We start from the raw sequence: 25,902 nt of genomic DNA on the forward strand, positions 1-25,902 counted from the left end.
TGAATAGAAAGCCTAGGTAGGCCTAATGAATGAGCAACATATCTCACTTCCTCAAATGTTACCTAAACCTCCTCTCTTTGCTTTCTGAAATGGTAGCAGAGCCCCCTCAAAACAGGGACTTCTTTGAAAATCCAGGCATTAAATAATAAATGGGCTCCCTTGTGATTTGTCTTCAGTCTGTGGTATTCAGTTACATTTCTCCTGTCTGTGGATGTGGCAATCAGCCTATTAACCAATAGTATGCTCATTCTTCATTTCTTCTAAGGTAGTTTAAGGCCTTGTATAATTGCGAAATGTAACCGCTGGGTAAATGTGCCTTGTTTGAAGATGTTTTTGATCCTACACTTACTGCCAATCAGCTCAAGTTCTAATAAGAGAAAATTGTGCTCCCTACAGTTTGGCATTGCATAAACTTCAACTAGGGCACAGTTTAATTTATTTTTTTATTTTTTAATTACTAGAACAGACATGTGTTGTTGTTGTTAGTTGTGAAGTCATGTCTGACCCATCATGACCCCATGGACAATGTTCCTCCAGGCCTTCTTGTCCTCTACCATCCTCTGGAGTCCATTTAAGCTCATGCTGACTGCTTCGGTGACTCCATTCAGCCACCTCACTCTCTGTTGTCTTTCTTCTTTTGCCCTCAATCTTTCCCAGCATTAGGCTCTTCTCCAGTGAATCCTTCTTTCTCATTAGGTGGCCAAAGCATTTGAGTTTCATCTTCAGGATCTGGCCTTCTAAAGAGCAGTCAGGGTTGATCTCCTCTAGGTCTGACTGGTTTGATCGCCTTGCAGTCCAAGGGACTTGCAGAACAGACATGTATCATACCACAATTCCTTGAAGTTTGCTTTAATTTATAATAAAATCTTAACATGCCCTTGTGATGGTGATTATTCTTTTTTGTTGTTCAATTACAGTATTTCAGTAATTAAACTACAATCAAGAGCATAATTAAAGCTCTATAGACAATATAAAGAAGCCCTTTGTTTGGGCCAATTATTAAATCTGTTCCATTGAGTTAAAGTCTAAACTTCGGTCCAGATGTAGAAAAAAAATGGATGGATGGTTTTCATAGCAAAGGCACACAAGCTGTCCTAGGAACTTTTGTATTCTTTAATGGAATGGGAGAAGGGATTGAAGCAGTCATAGAACATCAAAATAGCTTGAGAAGTTCAATATTTTCCACCTCATTTAATTTACTTGATTTTTCTATGTATTGGATCACATGAACTAGCTTTATATCTGGGCTGTCTATACATCTATTGTGATGGTATTGTCTGGAGTAGACTTCAAGCATTTGCTTTGCACAATGTGGGTTAAAACTTGTCTTAATTTGCCAGTCATGTTTAGAATTATTTAAGGAAAGGGAACCTTAAGGGGTTTGTGGCGAGAGAATTTGAACAGCATTAGGAATGCTGCAGACGGCAATATACCAGCTGATTTACATACATTTGTTTTCCTTCTTCCTCCCACTAAACTAAAGTATGTGATCCAGTAAAAGGCACACATTATGGATTTATAGTTTAGCCCAAAGAATTAGAAAATAGAATGGGGACAATTTGATACCTAACAGCTGCAATATAAAATAAGCTACTATACAAACACATCCCATTGTGTAGAAGACAAGAAATCATTGCAGCCTAGGGCTGTATTGGCAGCAAGAGAAAACAAACAGTTTCAGTATATAATACAGGCCAGGAACAAAGCATCTGCCGATCACCTAGTAAGTTATAAACCACATTTTAACTCATGAAGGTTTCAAGCAACATAACTTCATTATTACTGGAGGCCACCCTCCATGAACCTCCATCTAAAGAAAATAATATTTATTTAGTTTATCTATTTTGTTAGATTTTTATTACTGCCTTTATTACTTTATAAGTAACTCAAGGTAAGAAATAATAATGAATATACTGTCCCTTCCTTCATTTTCCCCACCATTATAGTCCCATGAGGTTGTTTGGGCTGAGAGAGTGACTGGCCCATAGTCACCCAGCCAACTTTCTACGTACAAGTACACACACAGACACAAATGTAAAACAGATGAACCCTTGTTTATTGGAAGCATGCCAACTGTGAGATGGCAGGTAGGAGCCCTCCTTGACCGGGGCACAGCAAAAGTGATGGATGTGGGCTGGTTTTTGTGGGTTCATGGGAAGTGACTCCCAGGAATTGGGGGGAAGGTGAAATCAGCTGCTGCTGCTCTGTCCAAGGGTGTGCTTGTCAAAGAGATAATCGCCAAGCCCTCCCTGGGATGTACCCAAGCGCCGGAGATTGGTAACGTAGTCACCCAGGACTTTGATAGCTTTGACTTGCTCATCGAGGTAATGAGATTCCAAGAAGTCACACAGCTGGAAAGAAATGCAGACAATAGAGTTATGCACGGCTTGCAGTCTCAGTGTTTAGGACATGGTTTTTCAACCTTGGCAACTTTCAAGATACGTGGACTTCAATTCCCAGAATTCTCCATGCTGTCAAGGGAATTCTGGAAGTTGAAGTCCACCTATTTTTAAGTTGCCATGGTTGGAAAACCTTGTTCTAGGGTCAGCATCATTCTAACCACACATCCGTTGATTAACTTTGATCATTTACTTCTACAAAAATGCACATGATATTCTAGCACAGGACTCAAATTGGACTGGTGCCAAGTCTCAGATTTACTGCTTCGAAGGCACCTTTATGGATCTCCTTTAAATCACTGAATAGGGTTTTACTGCTAATTTGCTCTCTTATCTCCACTGCCATCAACACAGCTACATTACAGTGGCTCTTCTATTTTTCCTTTGCATGAAGTAAAAGACAATTTCAGTCCACTTTTTTTGTGTGTGTGCAAAGGAATCTTACTTAGACTGGGGACACTAGTGGGAATTTGGTGGTGAGGGTGAAGAATTCTGATCATACCCCCCAATCATAAGACTCACATGTGGGTCTCCCTGATCGCTCGCCAAACGGTGCAAATCCAGAAGGGCCTGGTTAACGCTCTTCTCCAGCTGGAGTGCTGCTTCCATGGCATTCAGGATGTTTCCCCAAGAATCCTTCTCGGGCTTCTGTGGAGGGAAAGCACTTTGTTTAGGTCTTGTGGCTCCTCTTTTTAATGGCTGGATAGTTTGGTCCCACAATAGCAACTTTGGCAAGGCTAATTGCTATTTACCTATTATGCTAGACCAGAGCTCACATACCAAAGTTGCATAGTACATAGACAACAATGCCTAGTTTGGTGTAATGGCTAAGGCACCAGGCTAGAAACTGGGAGACCGCGAGTTCAAGACCTGTTTTAGCCAAGAAAGCCAACTGGGTGGCTTTGGGCCAGTCAGTCTCTCTCAGCTCCACAAACATCACAAGCTTGTTTTGTTGGGTAAACTAAAGAGGAGGAAGGTATGCTAGCTATGCTCGTCACCTTGGGTTATTTGTAAGAATAATAAAGGGGGGATACAAATAGATAATACTAAGCCAACCCCAATAATGGCTGAGTTTGCATGACTAGCCAAATGCACATTAATTAATGCATGGCCTGATCAAACCCAAATTGCATTGTCAGTTGATGGTCAAATGTGTTTATTAAATTTAGAAGTCTGTGTGACTGCCTGATGATTCTGAGAAGATTGCATAAATAAAGCAACTTTCTTTCTTTTTTTAAAGAAAGGAATGTGTGCAAACAGGCTTAACACACATTCCCTTCCCCCACCCAAAAAGCTCCAGGGGCTAAAACAAAAGCAAATTCCAGAGCTTTTTAAGGATCTGCAGAACCTTGTAGGTCTCTTGCATTGTGGATATCAATATCAATAGTAATTAACTGAATCACCATAGTTAAGTTATTCAAGGATGATTGGATTTTATGAATACAGCCATTATGGCTCAGTCAGTGTGATATAGAAAGCCAGATTCAGGGAGGCCTGCCAATCTTGCTATAGGCACCCTATAACACCCCCTTCCCCAAATCTGCTGCGATTACAATTTCCATCAAACTCAGCAGAGCCACACTAAATAAGGAGCATAGGCTTAAAACAGCTGGCAAATCAGAAATGACACTAAATTCAGAAAGGGATAAATACAGATAGTCCTCAACTTACAACAGTTCATTTAGGGACCATTTGAAGTTACAATGGCATTGGGAAAAAGTGACTTTTGACTGCTTTTCACACTTATGACCATTGCAGCATCCCCATAGTCATGTGACCAAAATCCAGATGCTTGGCAACTGACTCATCGGTTGCAGGGTCTCGGGATCACATGATCAGCTTTTGCAACCTTCTGACAAGCAAAGTCAATGGGAAAACCAGATTCACTTAACAACCTTGTTACTTAATTTAACAACTGCAGTGATTCACTTAACAAAGTTGTGAAATGGGCAAAACTCATCTAGAACTGTCTCGCTTAGCAACAGAAATTTGGGGTTCAATTGTGATCCTAAGTCAAGGACTAACTGTACAGATGTTTGAAAAATATAAGAGGAAATTCTCTGTTGTACCTCTGATGAGTTAATGGAGATAGAATCTCTTTGAAGCATTTCCCCCTAATCTCTAAGCACCTGGACATAGTTGCCATTTCTGGGACATTCTTCCAAGCCTAAACTTGCCCCAATGTCGCCCCCACCCAATAGTGTTTCATTGAGTGATAGGATTTTTAATTCTAAAACATCTGGAGGGCAGCCAGACTAAAAAATACTATTTTCTCAACATCTCTTAGAGAAGCAGAAATTTGGGCTACACTTATTATACCTTGACATCTTGTAGGAGGACCCGGCCCCCACGCTGGCTCTGAAATTTCAGCAACTTGTCAGCATGCTCCCGCTCCTCATGTGACTGAGACCGAAAGAAGCTGGAGACGTTCGCAAGAGCCACATCATCCCGGTCAAAATACGAAGCCTGCAGAAAGAAACAGAAATCTTGTCTTTGTGCTCCAGTAGGCTTATCTCTATATTTCTGGTGTAGATCTATCCAACGGCTCCTTGGACAAATGAGAAAAGATAGCAGGACTGGAACAAGAAGAATAGTAGCCGCAGGGTTAATCTGTAGTCCACACCAGTGTTTTTTTTTCCAAACTTGGCAATGTTAAGATAAGTGGACTTCAACTTTCAGAATTCCCAAGTCAGCATGGAGATGGTCTAAAGAAACTGATGTTCTTCAAACTTGACGTGCCTGAAGAACATTTCTCAAAGTTAAATGAAACAAAGGAATAAAGATCTTAACATTTTATGATTATAAACTGTCATGTTGAACCACTAGATTCTCCCAGAACTCTGGAGGTTGCAGGCTGCATAGTTGGTCTAGATCAGCGTTTCTCAACTTTTTAGATATGTTGGACCTCAGCCCCCAGAATTCCTCAGCCCCCAGATCTTAAAAGTTGTTAGAGGATTGAGAAAGACTGGTCTACAACCATGGCAATTTTAAGATGTGTGGACTTCACTGCTGGCTGGAAAATTCTGAGAGCTGGAAGTCCACACATCTTAAAATTGGCAAGGTTGAAAGACAATGCCCCTGCGTGTGCAAAGTAAATTACCGCGTGTGCAGAAATTAGCTCCCGTGCTGTTTACCTCTTCCCCGAATCTGGCCACTCTGAGCCTTCCTGGTTGCCACCATTTCTTTTCCTAGAGAACAATTCTCTGATAATTTCCCTAGAGAAAAAGTTACTCAGTGAAAGAAAGGCGCCCTTAGGTTACTTAGCCAAGAAAAGGGATTATGCACTAACCGCCCAAGGTGGAGCCACAACTACGCCTTTCTTTATCAGCCTTGCACAGACTTCCAGATGGGGAAGAGGATAAACTCCCATCACCCTAAGCTAGGCTGGGGATAAGGGGTGCAGAGGCAGGCTGCCCTAGATTCCTTTTTTTTTATAACTAAGAGCAGAACATACCTAATATTTGCTATAGGGGGTTGGACTAGAAGACCTCCAAAGTCCCTTCTAACTTTGTTGTTCTATTCTATTAATTCTATTCTAATGGACTTCTCTTCCTACCTTCCCATAACAACTATTCTATTAATTCTATTCTAATTCTCTTCCTATCTTCCCATAACAACTACCCTGTGAGTTAGGTCAAATTAGAAAGGGGCTGGCCCAAAGTCTCCCAACTGACTTGCATGCTGAAGTGGGACTACAACTCAGGCTCTTAGCTAACTATCTGACCAAACTGCCTCTACGCAAACTGCCCCATTTACCCACCATGGAGAGATAGACGTAGCTGGCATACAGCTCCATGTTGACCATGCGGTTGATGGCAGCTTCGCAGTCGCGGTGGTAGTTCTGGCGGATCTGGGAGTCCATTTCTGCGGTGGTCTGGAAGAAGGTAGAGAAAGAGGCGTCCGGCCCAAGGAGATCCTGCTGGAGGCGGAAGATCAGCAAGCAGCGAGTCGCTCCCTCGACTGTTTTCTACTCAAGGAAGGAAGGAAGAGGCGATCCAAGACGGAGGGAAAAAAGGAGAGAAAAGGCGGTGGAACCAGTTCCGTTCAAGCACTGTTGAAGCAGGAACCAAGCTCTGCCGGACAAAGAGATTCGCGCCCCTTTTATAAAGCTGCTGAGCGATCCAGAAGGACGTGCGCAGCCGCCGCCGACCACTCGATTTCGCCAGCTCAGGCCGGAGGTTTGCTGAAGGCGGAGTCTGGGCGGAGAAAGCCCCAGAGTCCTAGAGGCCCCCCTTCTCGATTCACGTGACGCAGCATGCAGACGGTCTCCTTCCCGCTGGCTGCTGGGGTGGGTGGGGGGATACGGTTAATGTCGTTCATCACTCTTAACCTGGTAGGATAGCAGTATTCCAATATTTCAGGGGATGCCACAAAATACAGGGGGTCAACTTATTTTCCAAAGCACAGAAGGCAAGAAACAATGGATGGGAACTAATCAAGAAGAGAAGCAACCTAGAATTATTAAGGAGAAACTTCCTAACAGTGAGAACAATCAACCAGTGCAACGGGCTTACGTTCAGAAGTTGTGGGTGCTTCATCACTGGAGGTTTTTAAGAAGAGACTGGACAACGGTCTCCTGCTTGAGCAGGGGGCTGGACTACAAGACCTCCAAGGTCTCTTCCAGCTCTGCTCTGCTCTGATTGGATTGGATCTGGGAACTTGCTCATCTGGATAGAATTTCATTTGCATGGAGCAAATGAAGACAACTGTTAAGGCATCTTGAGGACTTGAAGTTTTCTTGCAATTAGACGAAGGTCCACTAGAAGTTGAGAAACAAAATCCTTATTGCCGCAGTTCTATAGTAATCAAAGAACTTTAACCGGTTGGATTTATTTGCTTGTTTGCTAGACTTCCCTGACTGCCTATCTCACAGCATAATTCTAGGCTGGTTGCAGCAGTCCATAAAAAGAGAAATAATCCAGGCACCAGACCAAACAGCCTCCCAGCTCAAGGCTCATGCTAATCCAATGTTTGAGGGGAGAGCCACATCTTCATGACCTTTCAGAAGGTAAAATGGATACAGATCCCTCCAATCTTAGATGGGAGGCTGTTCCGAAAGTCGGGTGGCCACCGAGGTGTCAACAGGTGATATATAAGGAAGGGGACCCTTTTTTTACCTATCAGAGTGTCTTATACACTTTCCATCCTTAAAAATCCCACAAAGACTATAGCCCATTGCAAAATGGTTTTGTCTTGCCAACAGGATGACTTGTGATATTTATCTGCCGTGGGATCAGACCAGCTTCCTGCCATTGCTTGACCCTCTTCAAGAAACAAGAACAGGGTTTGAGTGATGTGATGGGATCTACCTTGGTGGATCCCTTTTTGAAAGACATCAACTTGGTGTTTTTCGAAAAGGCCATGGAAGAACATAAATCAGGGTTGGAATTTTGCTTACTGAATGTATTCCCAAATGATTTCTTCATGTTTCTTGTTAGAGAAGGTCTTGTGAATTTTGGTTGGCAACCTTTCAAGCATTGTTAAGCAGGCCTTTCACATAATGATCAATCAATCAGAATAGAGCTGTAAGGAACCTTGGAGGTCTTCTAGTCCAACCTCTTACTCAAGCAGGAGACCCTGTACTCTTTCAAGAAAGAAAGATCAATTAATAAAATATGTTTAGTGTAGTGCTACTTCTCTTGTGTTAAAAATAAAATATCTATGTTTACATGTGTGGTACAATACCGAAGGGGTTTGTTTTGTTTTCATTTTTTATCCAGAAACATTCAAAATGGGTCTTCCATCTGTAGTCTAAGGGTGACCATTTATTTCCAGGTTTACTATTTTTAAACTAGGGTCCTCCAGGTGGCTGCAGCTACAACTTCCATCCTAAACCAATAAAGAATTTATAATCCCACTCACTTTTAGGGCACCAGCTTAGGCAAGAATATGTATTAATCAAGGAGTCCTGTCTTAAAACAAATATACAAGCTTCATATTAGATAACTGCAGTGTCTAAACCAAGTCACAATACCTTCTGCTTTTCAGACTTCTCTGTTTTATTAATACAGGTAGTCCTCAACTTATGACAATTGAGCCCAACATTTATGTTATTAAGTGAGACATTGAGTTTTGCCCCATTTTACAACCTTTCCTGCTACAGTTGTTAAGTTAGTGACTGCTGTTGTTAAGTTAGTAACACAATTAAGGGAATCCAGCTTCCCCGTTAACCTTACTTTTTAGAAGATCACAAAAAGTTATCACATGACCCAGGACCCAGCAACTGTCATAAGTAAGTAAGAGTCAATTGCCAGGCATCTGGATTTTGATTACATGACCATGAGGATGCCACAACAGTCGTATGAAAAATGGTCATAACACACTTTTTCCATTGCCATTGTAGAATAGAATAGAATAGAATAGAATAGAATAGAATAGAATTCTTTATTGGCCAAGTGTGATTGGACGCAGAAGAAATTTGTCTTTGGTGCATATGATCTCAGTGTACATAAAAAGAAAAGATACATTCATCACGAATCATAAGATACAACACTTAATGATAGTCATAAGGTACAAATAAGCAATCAAATCATACTAGGAAACTATAAATCATAAGGACACCAGCTACAAAGTTACAGTCATACAATCGTAAGTGGGAGGAGATAGGTGAAAGGAACGATGAGAAGATAAATAGTAATAGTAATGCAGACTTAATAAATAGTTTGACAATGTTGAGGGAATTATTTGTTTAGCAGAGTGATGACGTTCGAGGAAAACTTTATAACTTTGAACAGTCACTAAATCAACTTTTATAAATCGAGGACTATTGTAATCTATGTTTCCAGCATAGTATTGAAAGAATAGTGTGGCCATACCAAGATGTTAAGGCAATCTTAAGCCTTTTTTTCAGGAAAAAAACAACATTCTTCTGAAAGAGCGTAGCTTAGGAACGGGGAAGGAATAGTGGACCATTAAGGAAGGAGTTTCAGAAAAAAAACTGCTCATTCCTGAGAAAGTGGAAAACACGAGAAGCAACTGCAAAATAAAACTCTCTTGATTTTGCTTGGTGAAAGATAGAAAGAAGCATTCAAGGTTTTCCTACTCTACCTTGCTACAAAAAAAAGAGGTTTTCTAACACACCTATTTATTAATCTTAAAAAGCCTGGTGGTCCCCACCCCAAATACAGCTGGGGTGATTTGCCCCATATATCAAATAATACGCATTGCTGTTTAAAGAGAGAGACCCTGGATATCCTCCTCTTGAGTGCAAAAGTCCTGAGCTATAACCTCAAAATGACACATGTCCTCTGACATCTTTGTGTAAAAGAAGCACCTCGAATCTGTGCATTGCAGTGTACATGAATGACACTATTCACATTGTGAGGGACTCGTTGGTCCACACTACAAATATCTATGACTACTGATCAGGAAGAGAAATTCATTTTGAAAGGACCTCTGAGTGAACATGGAAAGAAACTGCAACAGTTGTTTGCAGGAAGTTTTCAAAAAAGTCAAGCTGTGATGTTAGGTTTTTTTGGGGGGGGGGGGAGTGAGGCCTTCACAGCCAGCTTCTTGACTAATTTAACACATCCTGCATTCATTCCTGGACTGTAGTCTTACTGGAGATGGATTGTTTGAACATAGAAAAGAAGCCCCAGCTTCAGGACTTAACAGCTCCTCAGTAGACAAACTACTTGTAAAGTTGGAGAGTTGCTATCAGCAAGTGTGTTTACAGGTACTCCTCGACTTACAGCCATTTGTTTAGCAACTGTTCAAAGTTACAACATCCAAAAAAGTGACTTTTAACAACATATTCACCCAACCATCATAGGATCCCTAAATCATGTGATTAAAATTTGGGTGCTTGGCAACCAGCATGTATTTACAATGGCTGCAATGTCCCGGGATCACATGATCACCATTTACAATCTTCTCAGTTGGTTTCCAACAAGCAAACTCAATGGGGGAATCCAGATTCATCCTTAATTTTAAAGGGCCTGGTTCCCACCCCCAAGTACAGTGCTGTTGATTTGCATGATTCGCTTAGAAGCTCTGACAAAAGAGGTAAAATTGAGTGCAAAGTCATTTAATAACTGCCTTGCTCAGCAATGGAAATTCCCATCTTGTGTAGGTTTGTAAGTTGAGGACTTCCTGTACTTACCAACCACGTGCATCTCACTTATTTTGGCTGTTATGGGAAGAATTCATTTGAGAAAGCAATTATGCTTGCAAGAGTTAGGAGTAAAAGGAAACCAGGCTGCCAAAGAACACAGTGGATGGACACCATCAACCATGGTGACCAGCCAAGTTAGTGCAAGCTCAGAAGACATGGAAAGACAGGGCTCATTGAATCGGCCAAGAGTCGGACACAGCTGAATGAATAATATCATCATTATTATCAACCATTATTACCATCATTCATGTAAAATCATAATATGTTTTGTAGTGTTTCTGGCTTAGACCCAGTCACTGGGATTTGCTCAACAAACCATAGCATGTTACTGAAACTTAGCCACCATCAACAATACTGCATAGTTGAACTGCCTTGCCATGAAACTTTCCCCCTATTTTAGAAAAAGTCCCAGAATCTTGTAACTAACATCCACCCAGGCCCACCTTCTCATTTATCCCCCTTTCCCTGTTGACACCCCCCAAAAAAATTTCTGTCTTTTAAAATCCCAAAAGAATCCATGTTGTTTTTGATGACAAAAATTACTTGTTGGAATGTTTCTTAAGTTCAGCAACATTAAGTGATGGGGACTTCAACTCCCAGAATTCCCCAGCCAGCATGAGAGTCCTTTGCTGAGGTTGAAAAACACTGGATTAGAAAAAGATCAAAAACTACATTTTTTTTTGTTTTGCTTAAAAAGAGAAAAAATAACTTGTGACTTATGGGTTTGAAGGTTAGAAAGGACAGCTTATGGAAAGGAGAAAATTATGACACATCTTTAGAGAGAGGGGGGGACAAAACATAAATGTGTTTATAAGCGTTGAAGATCAGAAGCCACTTGTTTAAATTTTTTTTCCACTACTTGCTATTTTTCTTTATTATCTTTCCTTTCTTATACGGTTCTACTTTGAATCCATGTTGTTTTTCTGATAGGCTTTGCATGTTGTGCTGGACATGAAGCTGTGGTGTTTCATCACCATGAGTCAGCATCAAGCAGAGCTGTAAAATGAGGGGGGGGCTAAGAAGATCTACGTGCAAAACTCTCCGTCCTCCCATTCAATCGGGAAACTTGTTCGGACTAGATTAACTGGCGTCAACACATTTGAGGAAACCAGCTCCGTCTTCAATTAGTGCCTCTCCCTAAGATCCTGTATCAGCCTGCTCTCCATCAGTAGCTAGTCTCCATTTAATTTCCAGAGCCTGGGAAACTACAGGAGACTGGAGGAGAAGCCCTTAACAACAGTATGGGACAGTCAACTCACCATGGCCAATTCACTGCGGCCAAATCACCACAGCCAACTTGCCATAGGACAACTCGCTGTGGGACAATTCAACAATTCAATTTAATTATTTAAAATAATTTTAAAAATATTTTAATTTTTGTCATTCACATTTCACTTTGTCCCTCCTTTGGCATCCTTTCTTTAATGATTATGTTCAGTTATTTCTTCAATACAAGCGCAAGTCTTATCCTGTGGAAAACTGTTCTGCAGTGAGTTGGCCACACCAAGTTGGATGCACATTGACCCTTGAGGGAATGTAATTTCTCCTCCTCCTCCCACCCTCAGCAGACATGTGTACATATTAACCCTTTCTGTCTATAAATTGATCCGTCAGCAAAGGCCAAAACCTGGGGCCCAAGGCGTGGAAGTTATTAATTGGTAATTAAAAGCCACTAATGGCCCTGCAGCTTGCTGAATTAAGAGTTTTTCACTCTCGTGGTTAGGCCTCTATGGCCTTAATTAGACTTCTTAACCGATGACATCGTTTTGAGTTGCAACCCGTTATCTCCCCACCCTTTTGGTTTTAATCTCCAAGGACCGGCTATTTTGCTGAGGGTGGCAATGAAAAAAACTCAGCTGACAGCAGTTTGGCTTTCGCGGATTGCAAATGGCACATTCAGCCAATGGATTTGCTGAGCCAACTGGTGGCACTGAAGAGAGATACGAGGTCTTTCCACCGCCTTTATGTCTATCTTTGCATGTCCTAAAGATCTTAGAAGTCTATTTGTTGGGGAAAAAAGGCAGCTTCTTCAGATAATAAAGACAGCTTTCTCTTTTCCTTAAACTAGTTTTTAAAGGAGAAGACAAATTATGTTTACGGAATATCCTGAAACAAAAATCAACAAGCCACATTTTAGCTAAGCCTCTTGCAAGGACTTAAATGCCAGGCGTTTCATGATTCAAAAAATTAGGTTGAATAAACCTTGTGTAAACTGATCGGGTGTTGTAAGCAGGATATGCAAACTCAGCCAAAGGAGACCAGTTACCAGCTTGGACCTTGTGTTTTAGTTGCTAATCATTTTGGTGAAAGGTGAAGATTTGCTATAAATCTTTGTTTATATTCTGTAGCTGACTGCAGAACTTTTCATCTTATTGAAGTCATTGAAATTATGCCAGATAAGCCTTTCTTACACAGCTCTTTGGTATATTTTTACTACTTTCTACTCAACCAGGGGGGCCCCACCCATGCAGAGAAAAGATAGTGACCAAGAAAACAGTGAGCCGTAAGTTGGCTAAGGTGTTGTGGAAGTAGCATCAGTGTATCTTCTCCCAAGTGAGATCCACTTTAATTCCAATTGTGGCATTGTTCACATCCAGAATTCTGATGTCTCTTCCAATTGAAGACTAGCATACAGAATCTCTTAGAGGATATTCAGAAAGACAGCATGGAGAAAATAGGGAAGAGCATAGGCCATAAATTAATTATGGCAGGATACGGAACAATGGTCAGAGCTAGTTTATCAGCAAGGTAAACCAAATGGGAGTGGAGGGCTGGATCTTTGCATTGCCCAGATTACTCTTCATTCAAACCATCTGTCTTGACACATCTTCTGGCCACTGAAGTTCAAGGAATCAATAATTAGATTTGAGGCTTGAAGTCTTTCAGGTTCTGTATCAGGTGGGAAGCACCTGGCCTGTAAAATTAATCTTGTTGGCCTCTTCCCAACAAGTCTTAATTGTAAAGAAGCATAAGTGAAGTAAAATAATGCTATCACTTAAATCTCAGGATACGCTGCTCAATACAGAACGGAAAACAATCAAATGCCTAGAGTGTGCAAAATAGCAATGTTTAAGAAGACTGAATGTACATAGGATATAGCTTTTCTTTGTTGCTTAGTGAATAGTCAACAGCAGTCTTCCAATACGTGTAGGGCTGCCAAAGGAAAGAAGGCATCAATTTATCCTCCAAAGCACCTGAGGGCAGGATAAGAAGCAAAGCGTGGAAGCTCATCATAAGGAGATTCAACCTGGAAATAAGGAGGAATTTCCTGATAGTAAGAACTATTAAGCAATAGTTTGCCTCATGGAGTTTTGGGTGCTCCATCACTGGGTGTTTTCATGAAAGACTGGACAACCATTTGTCTGAGATGATATCAAGACTTTGGGCAGGAGGTTGGAGTAGAAGACCTCCAGGATCCCTTCTAGCCCCCTTATTCTATGATTCTATGAAATTAGAAGTTTCTTCTTTCAATTGCTATTATTTCTTTCTTTCTGTACTTTTGTTTTTCACTTTCACATTCTTTGTTCTCTTTATTCTGTATTCATGGGGCGTGATGGCTCAGCAGCTAAATAGCAATAGCAGTTAGACTTATATACCACTTCATAGGGCTTTCAGCCCTCTCTAAGCGGTTTACAGAGTCAGCATATTGCCCCCACAGTCTGGGTCCTTATTTTACCCACCTCAGAAGGATGGAAGGCTGAGTCAACCCTGAGTCGGTGAGATTTGAACCACAGAACTGCAGAACTGCAGTCAGCTGAAGTAGCCTGCAGTGCTGCATTTAACCACTGCGCCACCTCGGCTCCTCGCTCCTCGACACTGATCTTGTCAGCTGGAAAGGGGAAAGACCGAGTTCGAGATCTCAGCATGTCTGATGGGGTGAGCTTCCATTATTACCCATCTCCTGCCCACCTAGAGTTCGAAAGCCTGCAAAATGTAGAGAAATAAATAAGTGGAAGGTAACAGTGCTCCATGCACTCGGCACATAGTCATGCTGGCCACATGGCCATGGAAGTGTCTTCGGGCAAAATGCTGGTTCCCTTGGCTAAAAAACAGAGACAAGCACTGCCCCCTAGAGTCAGACACAAGTCAAAAAATCTTTACCTTTATATTTTTACTCTGTATTCATTAGTATTATCTTTGTGCTCTCTTTAAAACTGTCTAATAAAAATTTATATATAAAAAACAAGGAGGAAAATTCAGGTAGTCCTTGACTTACAATCACACTTGAACTCCCAATTTCTGTTGCTAAGTGTAACATTTGTTAAATGAGTTTTGCCCCATTTTACGACCTTTCTTGCTACAGTTCTTAAGTGAATCACGGCAATTGTTAAGGTAGTCACACAGTTGTTAAGTGAATCTGGCTCGCCCCTTTGACTTTACTTGTCAAGAGGTCGCAAAAATGGATCGCATAATTCTGTGACACTGCAACTGTCATAAATATGAATCAGTTGCCAAGTGCCTGAATTTTGATCGCGTGACTAGGGAGATGCTGCAACAGTCATTAAGTGTGAAAAAACAGTCATGTCACTTTTTTCCAGTGCTATTGTAACTTTGAACAGTTGCTAAATGAACTGTTGTAAGTCAAGGACTACCTATATTTACAGGCCACAGATATTCCAGCAAGTTTTCTGACATGACAGTTTTTGAAATATCCTGTCTTCAACTGAAGTCTGTCTTGTAGTGACTCACAAGGAAAGTAAGCAAGCAACAGTTTCATTTTATTATTATTTTTGGTCAGGATGAAATCCAAGGTTTCCCAAGAGGAATCAATAATTTTCTTATACTTCCACACAGCAGGAATGAGAAATACCAATCTCTCTAGATTTCTACTGCGATGATGGGAAAAAATTTAGTAGACCATTCTGAAAAGAAAAAAGAAAGAATGGAAACATTTTGAATGCTAAAGGTAGCAAAAATATTTAACCTGGCAAGAGGAAAAGTCAACAAATGTTTCTCAAGCCATATTTTGTTGCCACAGAGTTTCTATTGTTTGTTCTATAACCTTTGCAGTTTCACCTCTGCAACTTTTCACAGCAGAAAAGTATCATCACATTTGGGGGGCGTTTTTTTTTACCTCATCGCTTAGGAAAAATTGCATCTGTGCTATCATTTAAATACTGTTTTGTAGAATTAAGGAAAAAAGTTGGGACATGAAATAGTTCAATAACACTTTTGCAATGCCTGACATGGCTCTCAATGTAGCCTGCGGTAAAATTTATCCTAATTTGTGGGTTGGCAACCTGTAATTTCGAGGCTACAAAAAGTGTAGCTCTTGCAAGTGTAGGGAACTCAACCCATTTTTACCCCATGACCAGCTGGCTGGCAGGCAGCAAACAGAGCTGTTTTCTCCCTGCTACAATAAGGAGAAAAAGAGAGGGAGAAGGGAGGATGTTGACAAGTGGTAGATTAATTCAAGAGCATCTCCAGTCAGATCTGTATGGTTTATATGGTCTGTAAATGCTTCTCATTCTTGACCTACTCAGGGGGAGCAATAGGCACCAGGGACACACATATAAATGAGTCATATTTGGTGGGATATGGTAGTCCTCGATATACAACCAAAACTGAGACCAGAATTTCCATTGCAAAGTAAGGTGGTTGTTAAGTGAGTGACTGCAGGTGTAATGTGAATCAAGCAGTCATTTCACATATCTGGCCTCTCCCATGGACTTTGCTCATTGGAAGGTTGCAAATGGCAATTATACTGCAACTAGTATAAATACATTGCCAAGCACCCAAATTTTGATCATGTGTCTTTAGGGATCCTGCAATGGTCGTAACCTGTGAGGACTGGTCATAAGTTACTTGAGTAGTTGCAACAACGAATGGCTGTCAGTTGTGCACTACCTGCATTGCATGGGAGGGAATAGGAACAACCTTTATCTCAGAATGAAGATAGCATTGCAGCTTCCAATGATGGGGGGTATGTGTCCAAACTCACATTCAAAAAGATGTGAGCAAGACCAGGAAAAAAATGTTGGACTGTTGTCATTTATAACAACATGAGTTAAAAAATATAACTACTTGATATAATTACTTTCCAGACACATTTTCAATTTCACACTTTTTCCCATGTCACATTCATAACAAAACCTCAGTAGCAAATTTTGGAAGTATCCATACAAGGATTTGGGGATTCCTTGCGCAGCAAACTCTCTAGTGAAACAGGAAAATGTAGCAGCGTAATATATGAATCTACTGCATAAACATTAAATTAACAGTATCTTTAAAAATCTGTATTAACATTTTACCATTTGGAAGAAAATGTGTTGCATCTCTTTACAGTTGAGTTTTGGATCACTAACAAAGTAGTAATTTTTGTTTAAAAATCAAGCTATTTTTTTAAAAAAAAGATGAATTCTTTTTTTCCTAAATTCTAAAGAAAAATTAAATTGTATGCCTATTTTATTTTCCCCCGCTTTCCTAAGTAGCTATAGAATCACATGGACCCCCACAAAAAAATCTTATTACTAATTCCTACTTTTAGATAATTCATCCAATTGGCTTTTACTGTCTTAGGGACTAGCAACATTTCTTTAAAAGACAACCGGTAGTTTTTAGGATTCAGAGCCCAGTTTTGGGGTGCACAAACTGGCTTCATGGAACACAAATTCTTCAGGAAACTATATTCCTATATTCTTTTGAACTGGACGACACTTTCCACAAACCATGCAGCTGCCTGGAGTCAGGTTTAATTCAATAACACTTTTAAGTTGGGTTTAGCTTGACATGGTGTGTCTGCCCCCTGTTGGACTTCTTGGGAAGAACCAGCGCCAAACAGTTTCAAGACTATGAACTATGAATTTTCCAATCATTCAACAGAGAATTAAAAAAAACCCACGCAAATACAATTATTAAAAAGGAAGATCAGCTAAGAGGATTTGGTTCTTATGAGCCCAAGGGTCAGCTACACTAGCCAGGTTGTGCATCATAGCTTAGTGAACAAAGCACAATTCTTGGGATCCCACAACACATTCGGGTAAAATGAATGAAACAGCATTGCACCTTTGTTTAAGGTTGCTCTACTTTTTCTGATCAGGAGCCGAACTCTTCTAGGTCGTGGGATCTTCTGGAGCTGCTGTGGCTTTCCAGATATTGCTAGAGGATAATGCCTATTAGTGAGGATTCATACCAGCGGTGAAATACTACCGGTTCACCGAACCAGTAGTAAAAATGCTATTGGTTCACCCGAACTGGTAGTAAAAAAATGGTAAAAAAAAATCCAGATCATCAGCTGTGCAATAATCAGCTGTGCCGCATGATCTTTGGAACTTTTTTTTCTCCCGAACTGGTAGTTAAAAAATGCTTTAAAAAGTGGAAAAAAAGTTCTGATGATCAGCTGTGCCGCACAATTTATATTCACTAAAAAGCAGGAAATCCTGCTTTTATATTCGCTAGAAAGCAGGAAATCCTGCTATCTAGCGAATATTAATTGTGCGGCACCGCTGTTCCTCCCCTGTTCTACTTACCTTTGCAGACTCAGAAAAGGCTTCTTAGTGCCTGCGCAAAGTGAATCAGTAGCAGACTTCAGAGCATTTCACCCCTGATTCATACTAATTGGGGTTGATGCATCTTGAGGTCCAATACCTGAACCAGGTTTTTAGTGCATGTGTTCTACAGCCAACTTAAGTCTACATTTTTAATAATATCTTTTCAAATCTTGGCTATAAGAGATCCTCAAAGGATCCTCAACCATGCCACTCACCCAGCCACCTTGCTGTTCAATCCAGAGAGCCAGCCGGTCCCTTAAAAACCTCATGGCCCAGTCCATCACATCTCTGAATAAACTGGAGGCAGACTGTGGGTGTTGAAAAGAAGAAACACAAAAAATGATTCAAAACAGAACCTAAAATTTATAAGTTTTGGTGATCTTTTTTACTCAAAATATTGAGGAGAGAGAAATTGGGAAAGAATGGCTAGAAAAATCAGATTCACAGATTAGGAGTTTCTTGGCTATGAATTAAATCTACTTGTCAAAAGTTCAATAGAATGTTCTCCAAGGTTTGTGAATTCACTAGCTCATTTCAACCTGGTGATCAATAAATTTGGACTTCCTAATTTGCAGTAATCATGGACATTTCAAAGGAATCAACTGTATGCACGTATTAATTCAGAAGTAAATCAACAGATTTACTTAGTGATTTAGGGGCCTATTTCTTTCCTAAATAGGTGGGCAAAAAGTGAAGGATAAATGGGATGAGTGAAAACAGAGGTGAATTGCACCTGAAAGATCTGAAGAACACAATCCATAAGACAAAACAGGCAGGCACCTTAAATCTTGCAGAGGTTTCAAACATACAAAGCATCCCAGGCAAAACAAAAACAAAAAGGCTCAGGTATCCTTTCTGTTTGTTTTTCCTTTAAAATGGGTATACAACGGCTTGACCAGAATAAATTATCAGAATATTCATGAACTGGCAGAGACATGGTAACAAGGTCAGCCAATGAATAGGCATGGTAACAGGTCATCCAATGAGGCTTATTTGGAAACAGAAACTTAAGTAAGAAGTCTGGGCTTGTCTGCAACTCTGAATTGAAACAAAACTGTTCTCTCCTCTGCCTGTGATTTAATTTTTGCAACAAACTCTGACATAACTGTGAATGTGGATAGGAGATAGAAAGACTACCCTTTTCCCCATATTATTTCTTTTTAACTCTCCATTGGCTTGTTGGTATAAAAGAAATGTAGAGAGTCATTTGGCATTTGTAGAAGGGAAAATAACATAATGTGTGTCATCAAACACCTCAAAACAGATGGCCCTTTAAATATCATGATGGAAGCCTACAATTGCATCATTTGCAGGATGGTGATTTACATGTCATCGTTTTGATGTCATGACTAGTAATGAATAAAGACCACCCAACTACCCTTTTCCCTGGAAAACTAATGGTTCCTTAATTAAAAACTAGCCAGTAATTTGGATTTTGCTAGCACACCATGCCATGAATAAGGTGAACTAGCCAAAGTCAAATCATAGCTATCAAACATGGTAAACAGAATATCTGACCCAGAAATAATAAGTAAGAACTATATTATCTCTTAGTGAGGCATGCAAGCAAGATGAGAAGATTACCAATAAGGAGAGATGAAAGATTTTAATTAAGAGAAGCTTCATCCTTATAAAACCTCTCTTTCAGGCAAGGGAGAGTAATTTATGGCAAAAGGGCTTATGTGTTTGCCAAGTTGCTTTTCTGTAGCACAGTGAGTAGTCCTCACCATATCTGCTAAAAAGCTACATCAAACCTATCATTCCGGGGTAGAAAAATAAAATAAAATAATGCTGTTTCCTTAAAATAACGTTTAAAATACAAAAATAACTCCCAATTTTCCTTTCTCCCAACCCTGCCACCTGCATCCATGTGATAGGTTGCTCTCCTATTCAGCCCACTTAAAAGTTTTAAGACTGTCCTCCCCCAAAAAGTCTCTCCATTCCAAAGCAACCTTGCCTTATGCAGGCACTGATCACTATATTTTTCAGAGTATAAGACGTTCCAGAGGATAAGACGCTCCGGAGTATAAGATGCATATTAGTTTTTGGGGAGCAAAACAAGAAAAAAAATTCTGCCAATGCCTACCAGCATCCATTGGTACTCATTTGGCTAGCATCCTTGCAGCAAATAGCAAACAGTCTGGTCAGCTTCAGCACATTATCGCAGCCTGATTCAGCACGAGCCGCCACCGATTCCTGCTGCCTGGAACCTCCTAAAAGCACAATGCGCGGAAGCCAAAATTGGGATGTGTGGAGGCTGAAAACATGACGTGCGGAGGCGGTGATCAGTGGCGATGCACTGTGACGATCCCCACAGCCCGGAATGGATCTAAAACAGAGTGTGCAGAGGCTGAAAATGCAACACGTGGAGGCCGAAAATGAGACACCCGGAGGCAGCGATTGGTGGCAATGTGCTGTGGCGATTCCTGCAGCCTGGAACTAAAACGGAAGGGTGGGAGCTGGTGGGTGGGCAGGGCTTCAGCAACATTTGGTATATAAGACACACCCAAATTTTCACCCCCTTTTAGGGAGAGAAAACATGCGTCTTATACTCTGAAAAATACGGTATATGGGTCTTACTATAACCCTACTGATTTCAGCCTATATTGCTTTTCCTGTCCCCTTCTTGAGGATGTTGCGACAACAGACATTATGCCTTCAGGTTTCTACCTCTCTGAAAACTTCGTATGTAAAGTAGAAGAAGACAACAATCCGCCCCCAGTTGACTCCAGTAGCAAACATCTCCTCTGATACTTCGGCCAGACTGCGGAGTGGATTTTCACTGCTGATGCTTTTTGCCATTCTGCAATAGAAAAAGGACATCTCCGGGCAGTACAGGTAGTCCTCAACTTACAACCACAATTGAGCCAAGAATTTATGTTGCTAAGTGAGAAATTTGTGGTGAGTTTTGCTCCATTTTATGACTTTTCTTGCCACATTTGTTAAGTGAATCACTACAGTTATTAAATTACTAACACGGTTGTTAAGTGAATCTGGCTTCTCCATTGACTTTGCTTGTCAGTAGGTGGTGAAAGGGGATCCCATGAGCCCCGGGGACACTGCAACCGTCATAAATTTGCTATGGCGATCATAAATAGTCACAAGTCACTTTTTTCGGTGCCACTGCAATTTCAAATGGTCACTAAACAAACTGTTATAAGTTGAGGACTACCTGTACAATAAAAAGATAATTTTGGAAAATAAAGCAAAATCATGTAAAAAGTAGCAGATACAACAGGTCAAATCAGGTTTCATTTAAAATTTTAAAAAAGCTTTCATGGACCCTGAATATCATTAGAAGCCCAGGGCAGGAAAATGTATTTTACTAGAAGCAATAGAAACAATTTGAATCTCACTACCTTTTACCAGAAGCAGCTGGTGCATCTTATATCAGAACTGGTAAGATGTCCCACTATATTCCATATGCAGCTTATTTTTTCATCTTATTAGGAACTGTATCATCAAATACAGCTGAAAATACACTCATGAAATAGACTGGATATATTCATCTGTGGTAATAATCCAGAATATGCTTTTTTAGGCAAGTAACAAACACTACACAAGGATAGTGTTAACCTCACTTCAGTGGGATTGGCTGCTCCATTCACTCCAGCAGAAGGATCCTATTGGCCAAGGAATTTTGGCAGTCAGAGTCCAGAATAGCCTTTTCTACTGTGATTCCTGTGGAACAATATGCCCCTTGGGGTAAGATTTACCCCTAATCCAGGTTCTGGAGAACCGGTAGCGGAAATTTTGAGTAGTTCAGAGAACCGGCCACCTCTGGCTGGCCCCAGAGTAGGGTGGGAATGGAGATTTTGCACTATCCTTCTCTTGCCATGCCCATCAAGCCATGCCCACCAAGCCACACCCATAGAACTGGTAGTAAAAAAATTTGAATTTCACCACTGCTTTCCAAAAGGGCCTGAAAACCTGGCTCTGCCAATTGACCTTGGAGCCCTAATGGAAGTGATTCCCACATTGGAAGTGGTTACTAGGATGATAGAATCATAGGGCTGAAGGACCTTAAGAGATCTTTTCATCCAACCCTCTGGCCAAAGCAGCAGTCCTTATGCCATCCCAAATGATTGTCCAATCTTTTCTTGAAAACCATCAAAGATGGTGGGGGCTATGGAATTCCCACAACTGTTTCATTTATTAATTGCTCTCACTTTCAGGAAGTTTCTCCTTAGCTCCAGGATCACCCTCTGACTAGCTGCCTCTTACCTTGCCCTCAGGTGCTATGGAAAATAAATCAACCCCCCCCCTTCCCTGTGAGAGCCTTTTATGTATTTGAAGACAGCTATCGTGTTACCCCTAAGCCTTCTCTTGCTTAGGCTAAACATATCTAGTTCCTTTAGCCATTTATTGTATGGTTTAACCTCCATCCCCCTTATCATCTTTGTTGCTCTTCTTTATGATGTTAGTTGTTCAAAATCCCTCAATAGTGACATGGAGACATATAAATTTAATAAGCAAACAAATAAAAGGCAACCAATCAGAGGTTCATTGGAAATTGGTCTTCTCCCCAAAGGGGGAATCAGAGTAGCCCACATATGTGGGCTGGGTCCAATTGGTTTGTATCTTCCTACCTGGTGATATCTGCATTACTTCTGAGTTCCTGTAATATGCGGAGCATGTGCTCTTGCAATGAATACACCTGGGCAGCATCTGGCTCATCGTCTTCCCCACTTGCTTGCTCCTCCGGCAAGCTGTCTCCACCAAGCTGATCCAAGGAGGCCAGGTGGGGAAAGCAAGCTTCAAATCGCTGCGCGAGAGTCTTAATCAATCTGCCAGAGAAAAAGGCATGAACAGATGTGGCATCTGAGCCTGGCACTTGAAGAAGATGGAGATTTAGCACTCTCCTACATTGCTTACCATCACTGGGCTCTGGATGGGAGATTCAAGATCACCGGCAGAGATGCTAAGAAGGAGCAGTGAAAAGACTCCTTAAAAAGCACAGAGCAGCTTTACTGACAAAGTGATGCTCTTGAATGAGTTCATTTGATGTTTTTGATCTTCCCTTTATTACTTTATGAGTGATTCAAGGTGGTGAAGAAGATACACAATACTCCTTCCTTCTCTTTTCCCCACAACAACTTCTAGGAGGACAGTTCTCTGAAACCTCTCCCCCACAAATCAATTTACCCTGCAGTTGGACCTTCTGTGAGGCCCAAATTCAGCACATCTGGACTCCGCTCTATACAAGTAAGAGAAAGCTCGGAGAACATTCATTTATGCTCAAAATGTACTCATCATGTCACTTGTAAGGTCATAAGGTCATTGTTCACCAGAACAACTAGACAAAAGGAGAGTTTTTCCCTGAATGCCATCATTCTGCTTAACAACTATTTCCCACAACACTGTGAAATAATTTACTATTTCTATTTGCTATTCTTTTTCTCTTCCTTAGTACTATCTATCTCTTCCAACATTACTATAACCATGTTGCTTGTATCCTTCAATTTATATTGTTTTTAATTGTTTCCTAATACATTTTGATAATTAGTAACCTTGACTATTACTAAGTGTTGTATCTTTTTATTCTTGATGACTGTATTTTATTCTCCTTATGTGCACTGAGAGCATATACACCAAAGACAAATTTCTTGTATATCCAATCACACTTGGCCAATAAAGAATTCTCTTCTCATTCTATATGGGAGCTGCTTGAAGTTGGTTATGAGCGTGACCCGTCAAAACCGCGGTCCACAAAAGCGCGATTGACGAAAGTGCGCATTTGACGTCATCACAACGCGATGAAAAAAATTAAAAATTGAAATAAAAATTAAATTAAAGCAAGCCGATTCACATAAAGGTAAAGGTTAGGTTTAGGGTTAGGGTTAGGGTTAGGTTAAGGGTTAGGGTTAGGTTTAGAGCGTTAGGGTTACGTTTAGCGTTAGGTTAAGGGTTAGCGTTAGGTTTAGTGTTACGTTAACGGTTAGGTTTAGGGTTAGATTTAGGGTTAGGTTAAGGGTTAGGGTTAGGGTTAGGTTTAGGGTTAGGTTTGGGGGGGTTAGGGTAAGGTTTTCGCTTTATTTTTACATTTTTCGATCACAGCGTGATGTTTTCGTCGCGCTGTGATGACGTCAAATGCGCGCTTTCGTCGACCGCGATTTTGTCATCCGCGGTTTTGTGGTGGAACCGGTTATGAGATGAGCAGCTATATAAACATTATAAACAAACAAACAAACAAATTCTTGCCTACCCCAACAACAAGGCTTTCCCAATTCGAAGGATATATGAAATGCTGCCAGAAAGTCCTTGGGAGAAAGAGAGAAAAGATTTCAGTTGTTTACCTTCCATTTGTGTCGGACTGATCTCTAATTCATTCTCCTGCAAACTTGCTAAATTGGCTTCTGGTTTACTGAGAATTTAAGGAAAATAGACAGCAAGTTCCCTCTGGAGAAGCTGTCTTCCTAGGCTGGTGAATCTGACACTCATATTAAGAAATATCTTATTGGGGAAAAGATGGATGGTTACATGTACATAGTAATTAAGATTTCTCAGTCCAAATTCAGGGGTTAGCTGTTGTGTGGACTTAGCCAAGAAATTGTTTAGTTCCTATTTTAAGGAACCACAAGAGCATTTGGACTGACTGACTAAAGAACCTGTATAAGGAGTCTTCCCTCCTTAAATAATGCATGGATTACACATTTAACGCTGAACTGTTCACATATCCTGTTTAAAGTACAGGTAGCCCTCAACTTACGACCACAATTTTGCCCAAAATTTCTGTTTTAAGTGACACATTTGTTAAGTGAGGTTTGCCCCATTTTATGACCTTTCCACAGTTGTTAAGGGAATCACTGCAGTTAGTAACATGGTTGTGAATCTGGCCTCCCAACTGATTTTGCTTGTCAAAAGGTTGCAAAAGGTGAGATCACATGATCTCGGGACACAGCAGTGGTCATGAACCAGTTGCCAAGCATCTGCATTTTGATCACATGATCATGGGGATGCTTCAAAAAGGGCCATAGCTTACTTTTTTTTTTAGGGCTGTTGTAAGTTTGAACGGCCACTAAACGAACTGTGATAAACTGAAGTCTACCTGTACATGTTGTGTTAGAACAGTGTTTCTCAACCTTGGTGACTTTAAGTCCTGTGGACTTCAACTCCCACAATCCCCCAGCACCAAGGTCACCAAGGTTGAGAAACTGTGTTAGAAGCACGTTCCATTCCCCAGTGGAATCCTATAGCCCGGGATTATGTATACTCGTTGAATACGCTGACTGTGGTTGCCCGATGCGCCGATCCCTGGTTAAATTAACTATTTTTCTCAATTTATCTGAGTGCAGCACCATAAAGTCTGAAGCAGCAGCACGGACCGCCTATGTTCGAACCCCCCTCTGCCTGTACCGAGGGGTGAAGCTGGCTGAAAAAGCCTCGGAATCCGGAACTTCCAACTCCATCCTTCGTTCCCTCCCATTCTCCACTGGGGGCATAAATCGGCTGCTCTTTTGCCCAACTTTCTTACTCGATTCCCCGGGAGTTGTAACTGAGGCCATTGGCCGGTTCCTCCCGCTTCCCTCAGCAGCCATGTCGAATTCCAGACGATGACGATCGGCTCCCTTTGTAGGGTAACTTCCTCTGCCGGTGAAAATGAAAGGGAGCCAATTAAAGGCGTTTCCCCTGAGGGGATTTCCACTCCGTTCCCGAAATGTGGAAGAATTGCAAAAAGTCGGATGTGGTTCTTAACTTAACTGCACGCACACACACGCCTGCATTTAACTTCTGAGGAGGCGCGAGGTTTGCACCTGAAGCTTGGATCACGCCTTGCTTAAGCCATCATAGGCTTAATTGTGGTTTGTGAATGTCGTTATGTGCCCTCCAAAATCCACAATGAGAAAAGGGTACTTTGTGGTAATGCTTCTCAATCTTAGCAATTTTAAGAGGTGTGGAC

At 41.0% G+C, this 25,902-nt stretch overlaps 2 protein-coding genes across 2 annotated transcripts; both read right to left on the minus strand.

Annotated features, from left to right (window-relative positions):
* Positions 1–2,035: 2,035 nt before the first annotated feature.
* On the minus strand, positions 2,036–6,592 carry LOC116522415 (ferritin, higher subunit-like). Its single transcript, XM_032237313.1, has 4 exons — positions 6,160–6,592; positions 4,719–4,865; positions 2,922–3,047; positions 2,036–2,351 (listed from the first exon to the last, which is right to left on the minus strand). The coding sequence occupies exons 1-4, from the start codon at positions 6,259–6,261 to the stop codon at positions 2,190–2,192; spliced, it is 537 nt and encodes a 178-aa protein (XP_032093204.1). The 5' UTR covers positions 6,262–6,592; the 3' UTR covers positions 2,036–2,189.
* Positions 6,593–15,182: 8,590 nt separating this feature from the next.
* On the minus strand, positions 15,183–25,554 carry LOC116523006 (apoptosis regulator BAX-like). The gene is made up of 6 exons (XM_032238150.1): positions 25,477–25,554; positions 24,208–24,262; positions 22,592–22,789; positions 20,673–20,805; positions 18,218–18,310; positions 15,183–15,374 (listed from the first exon to the last, which is right to left on the minus strand). The coding sequence occupies exons 1-6, from the start codon at positions 25,538–25,540 to the stop codon at positions 15,339–15,341; spliced, it is 579 nt and encodes a 192-aa protein (XP_032094041.1). The 5' UTR covers positions 25,541–25,554; the 3' UTR covers positions 15,183–15,338.
* Positions 25,555–25,902: the final 348 nt, after the last annotated feature.

Source organism: Thamnophis elegans, chromosome Z, assembly GCF_009769535.1.
Source record: "Thamnophis elegans isolate rThaEle1 chromosome Z, rThaEle1.pri, whole genome shotgun sequence".
In the NCBI taxonomy this organism is placed as follows: domain Eukaryota; kingdom Metazoa; phylum Chordata; class Lepidosauria; order Squamata; family Colubridae; genus Thamnophis; species Thamnophis elegans.

Coding starts and splice junctions, on each gene's coding strand:
- LOC116522415 (XM_032237313.1), bottom strand. CDS start 6,261: ATGGACTCCCAGATCCGCCAGAACTACCACCGCGACTGCGAAGCTGCC. Junction 4,866..6,159: donor GCTACGTCTATCTCTCCATG/GTGGGTAAATGG, acceptor TTCTTTCTGCAG/GCTTCGTATTTTGACCGGGA. Junction 2,352..2,921: donor GCGATCAGGGAGACCCACAT/GTGAGTCTTATG, acceptor ATTTCTTTCCAG/CTGTGTGACTTCTTGGAATC.
- LOC116523006 (XM_032238150.1), bottom strand. CDS start 25,540: ATGGCTGCTGAGGGAAGCGGGAGGAACCGGCCAATGGCCTCAGTTACA. Junction 20,806..22,591: donor AGTAATGCAGATATCACCAG/GTAGGAAGATAC, acceptor TTTCTATTGCAG/AATGGCAAAAAGCATCAGCA. Junction 18,311..20,672: donor CATACGAAGTTTTCAGAGAG/GTAGAAACCTGA, acceptor CAACACCCACAG/TCTGCCTCCAGTTTATTCAG.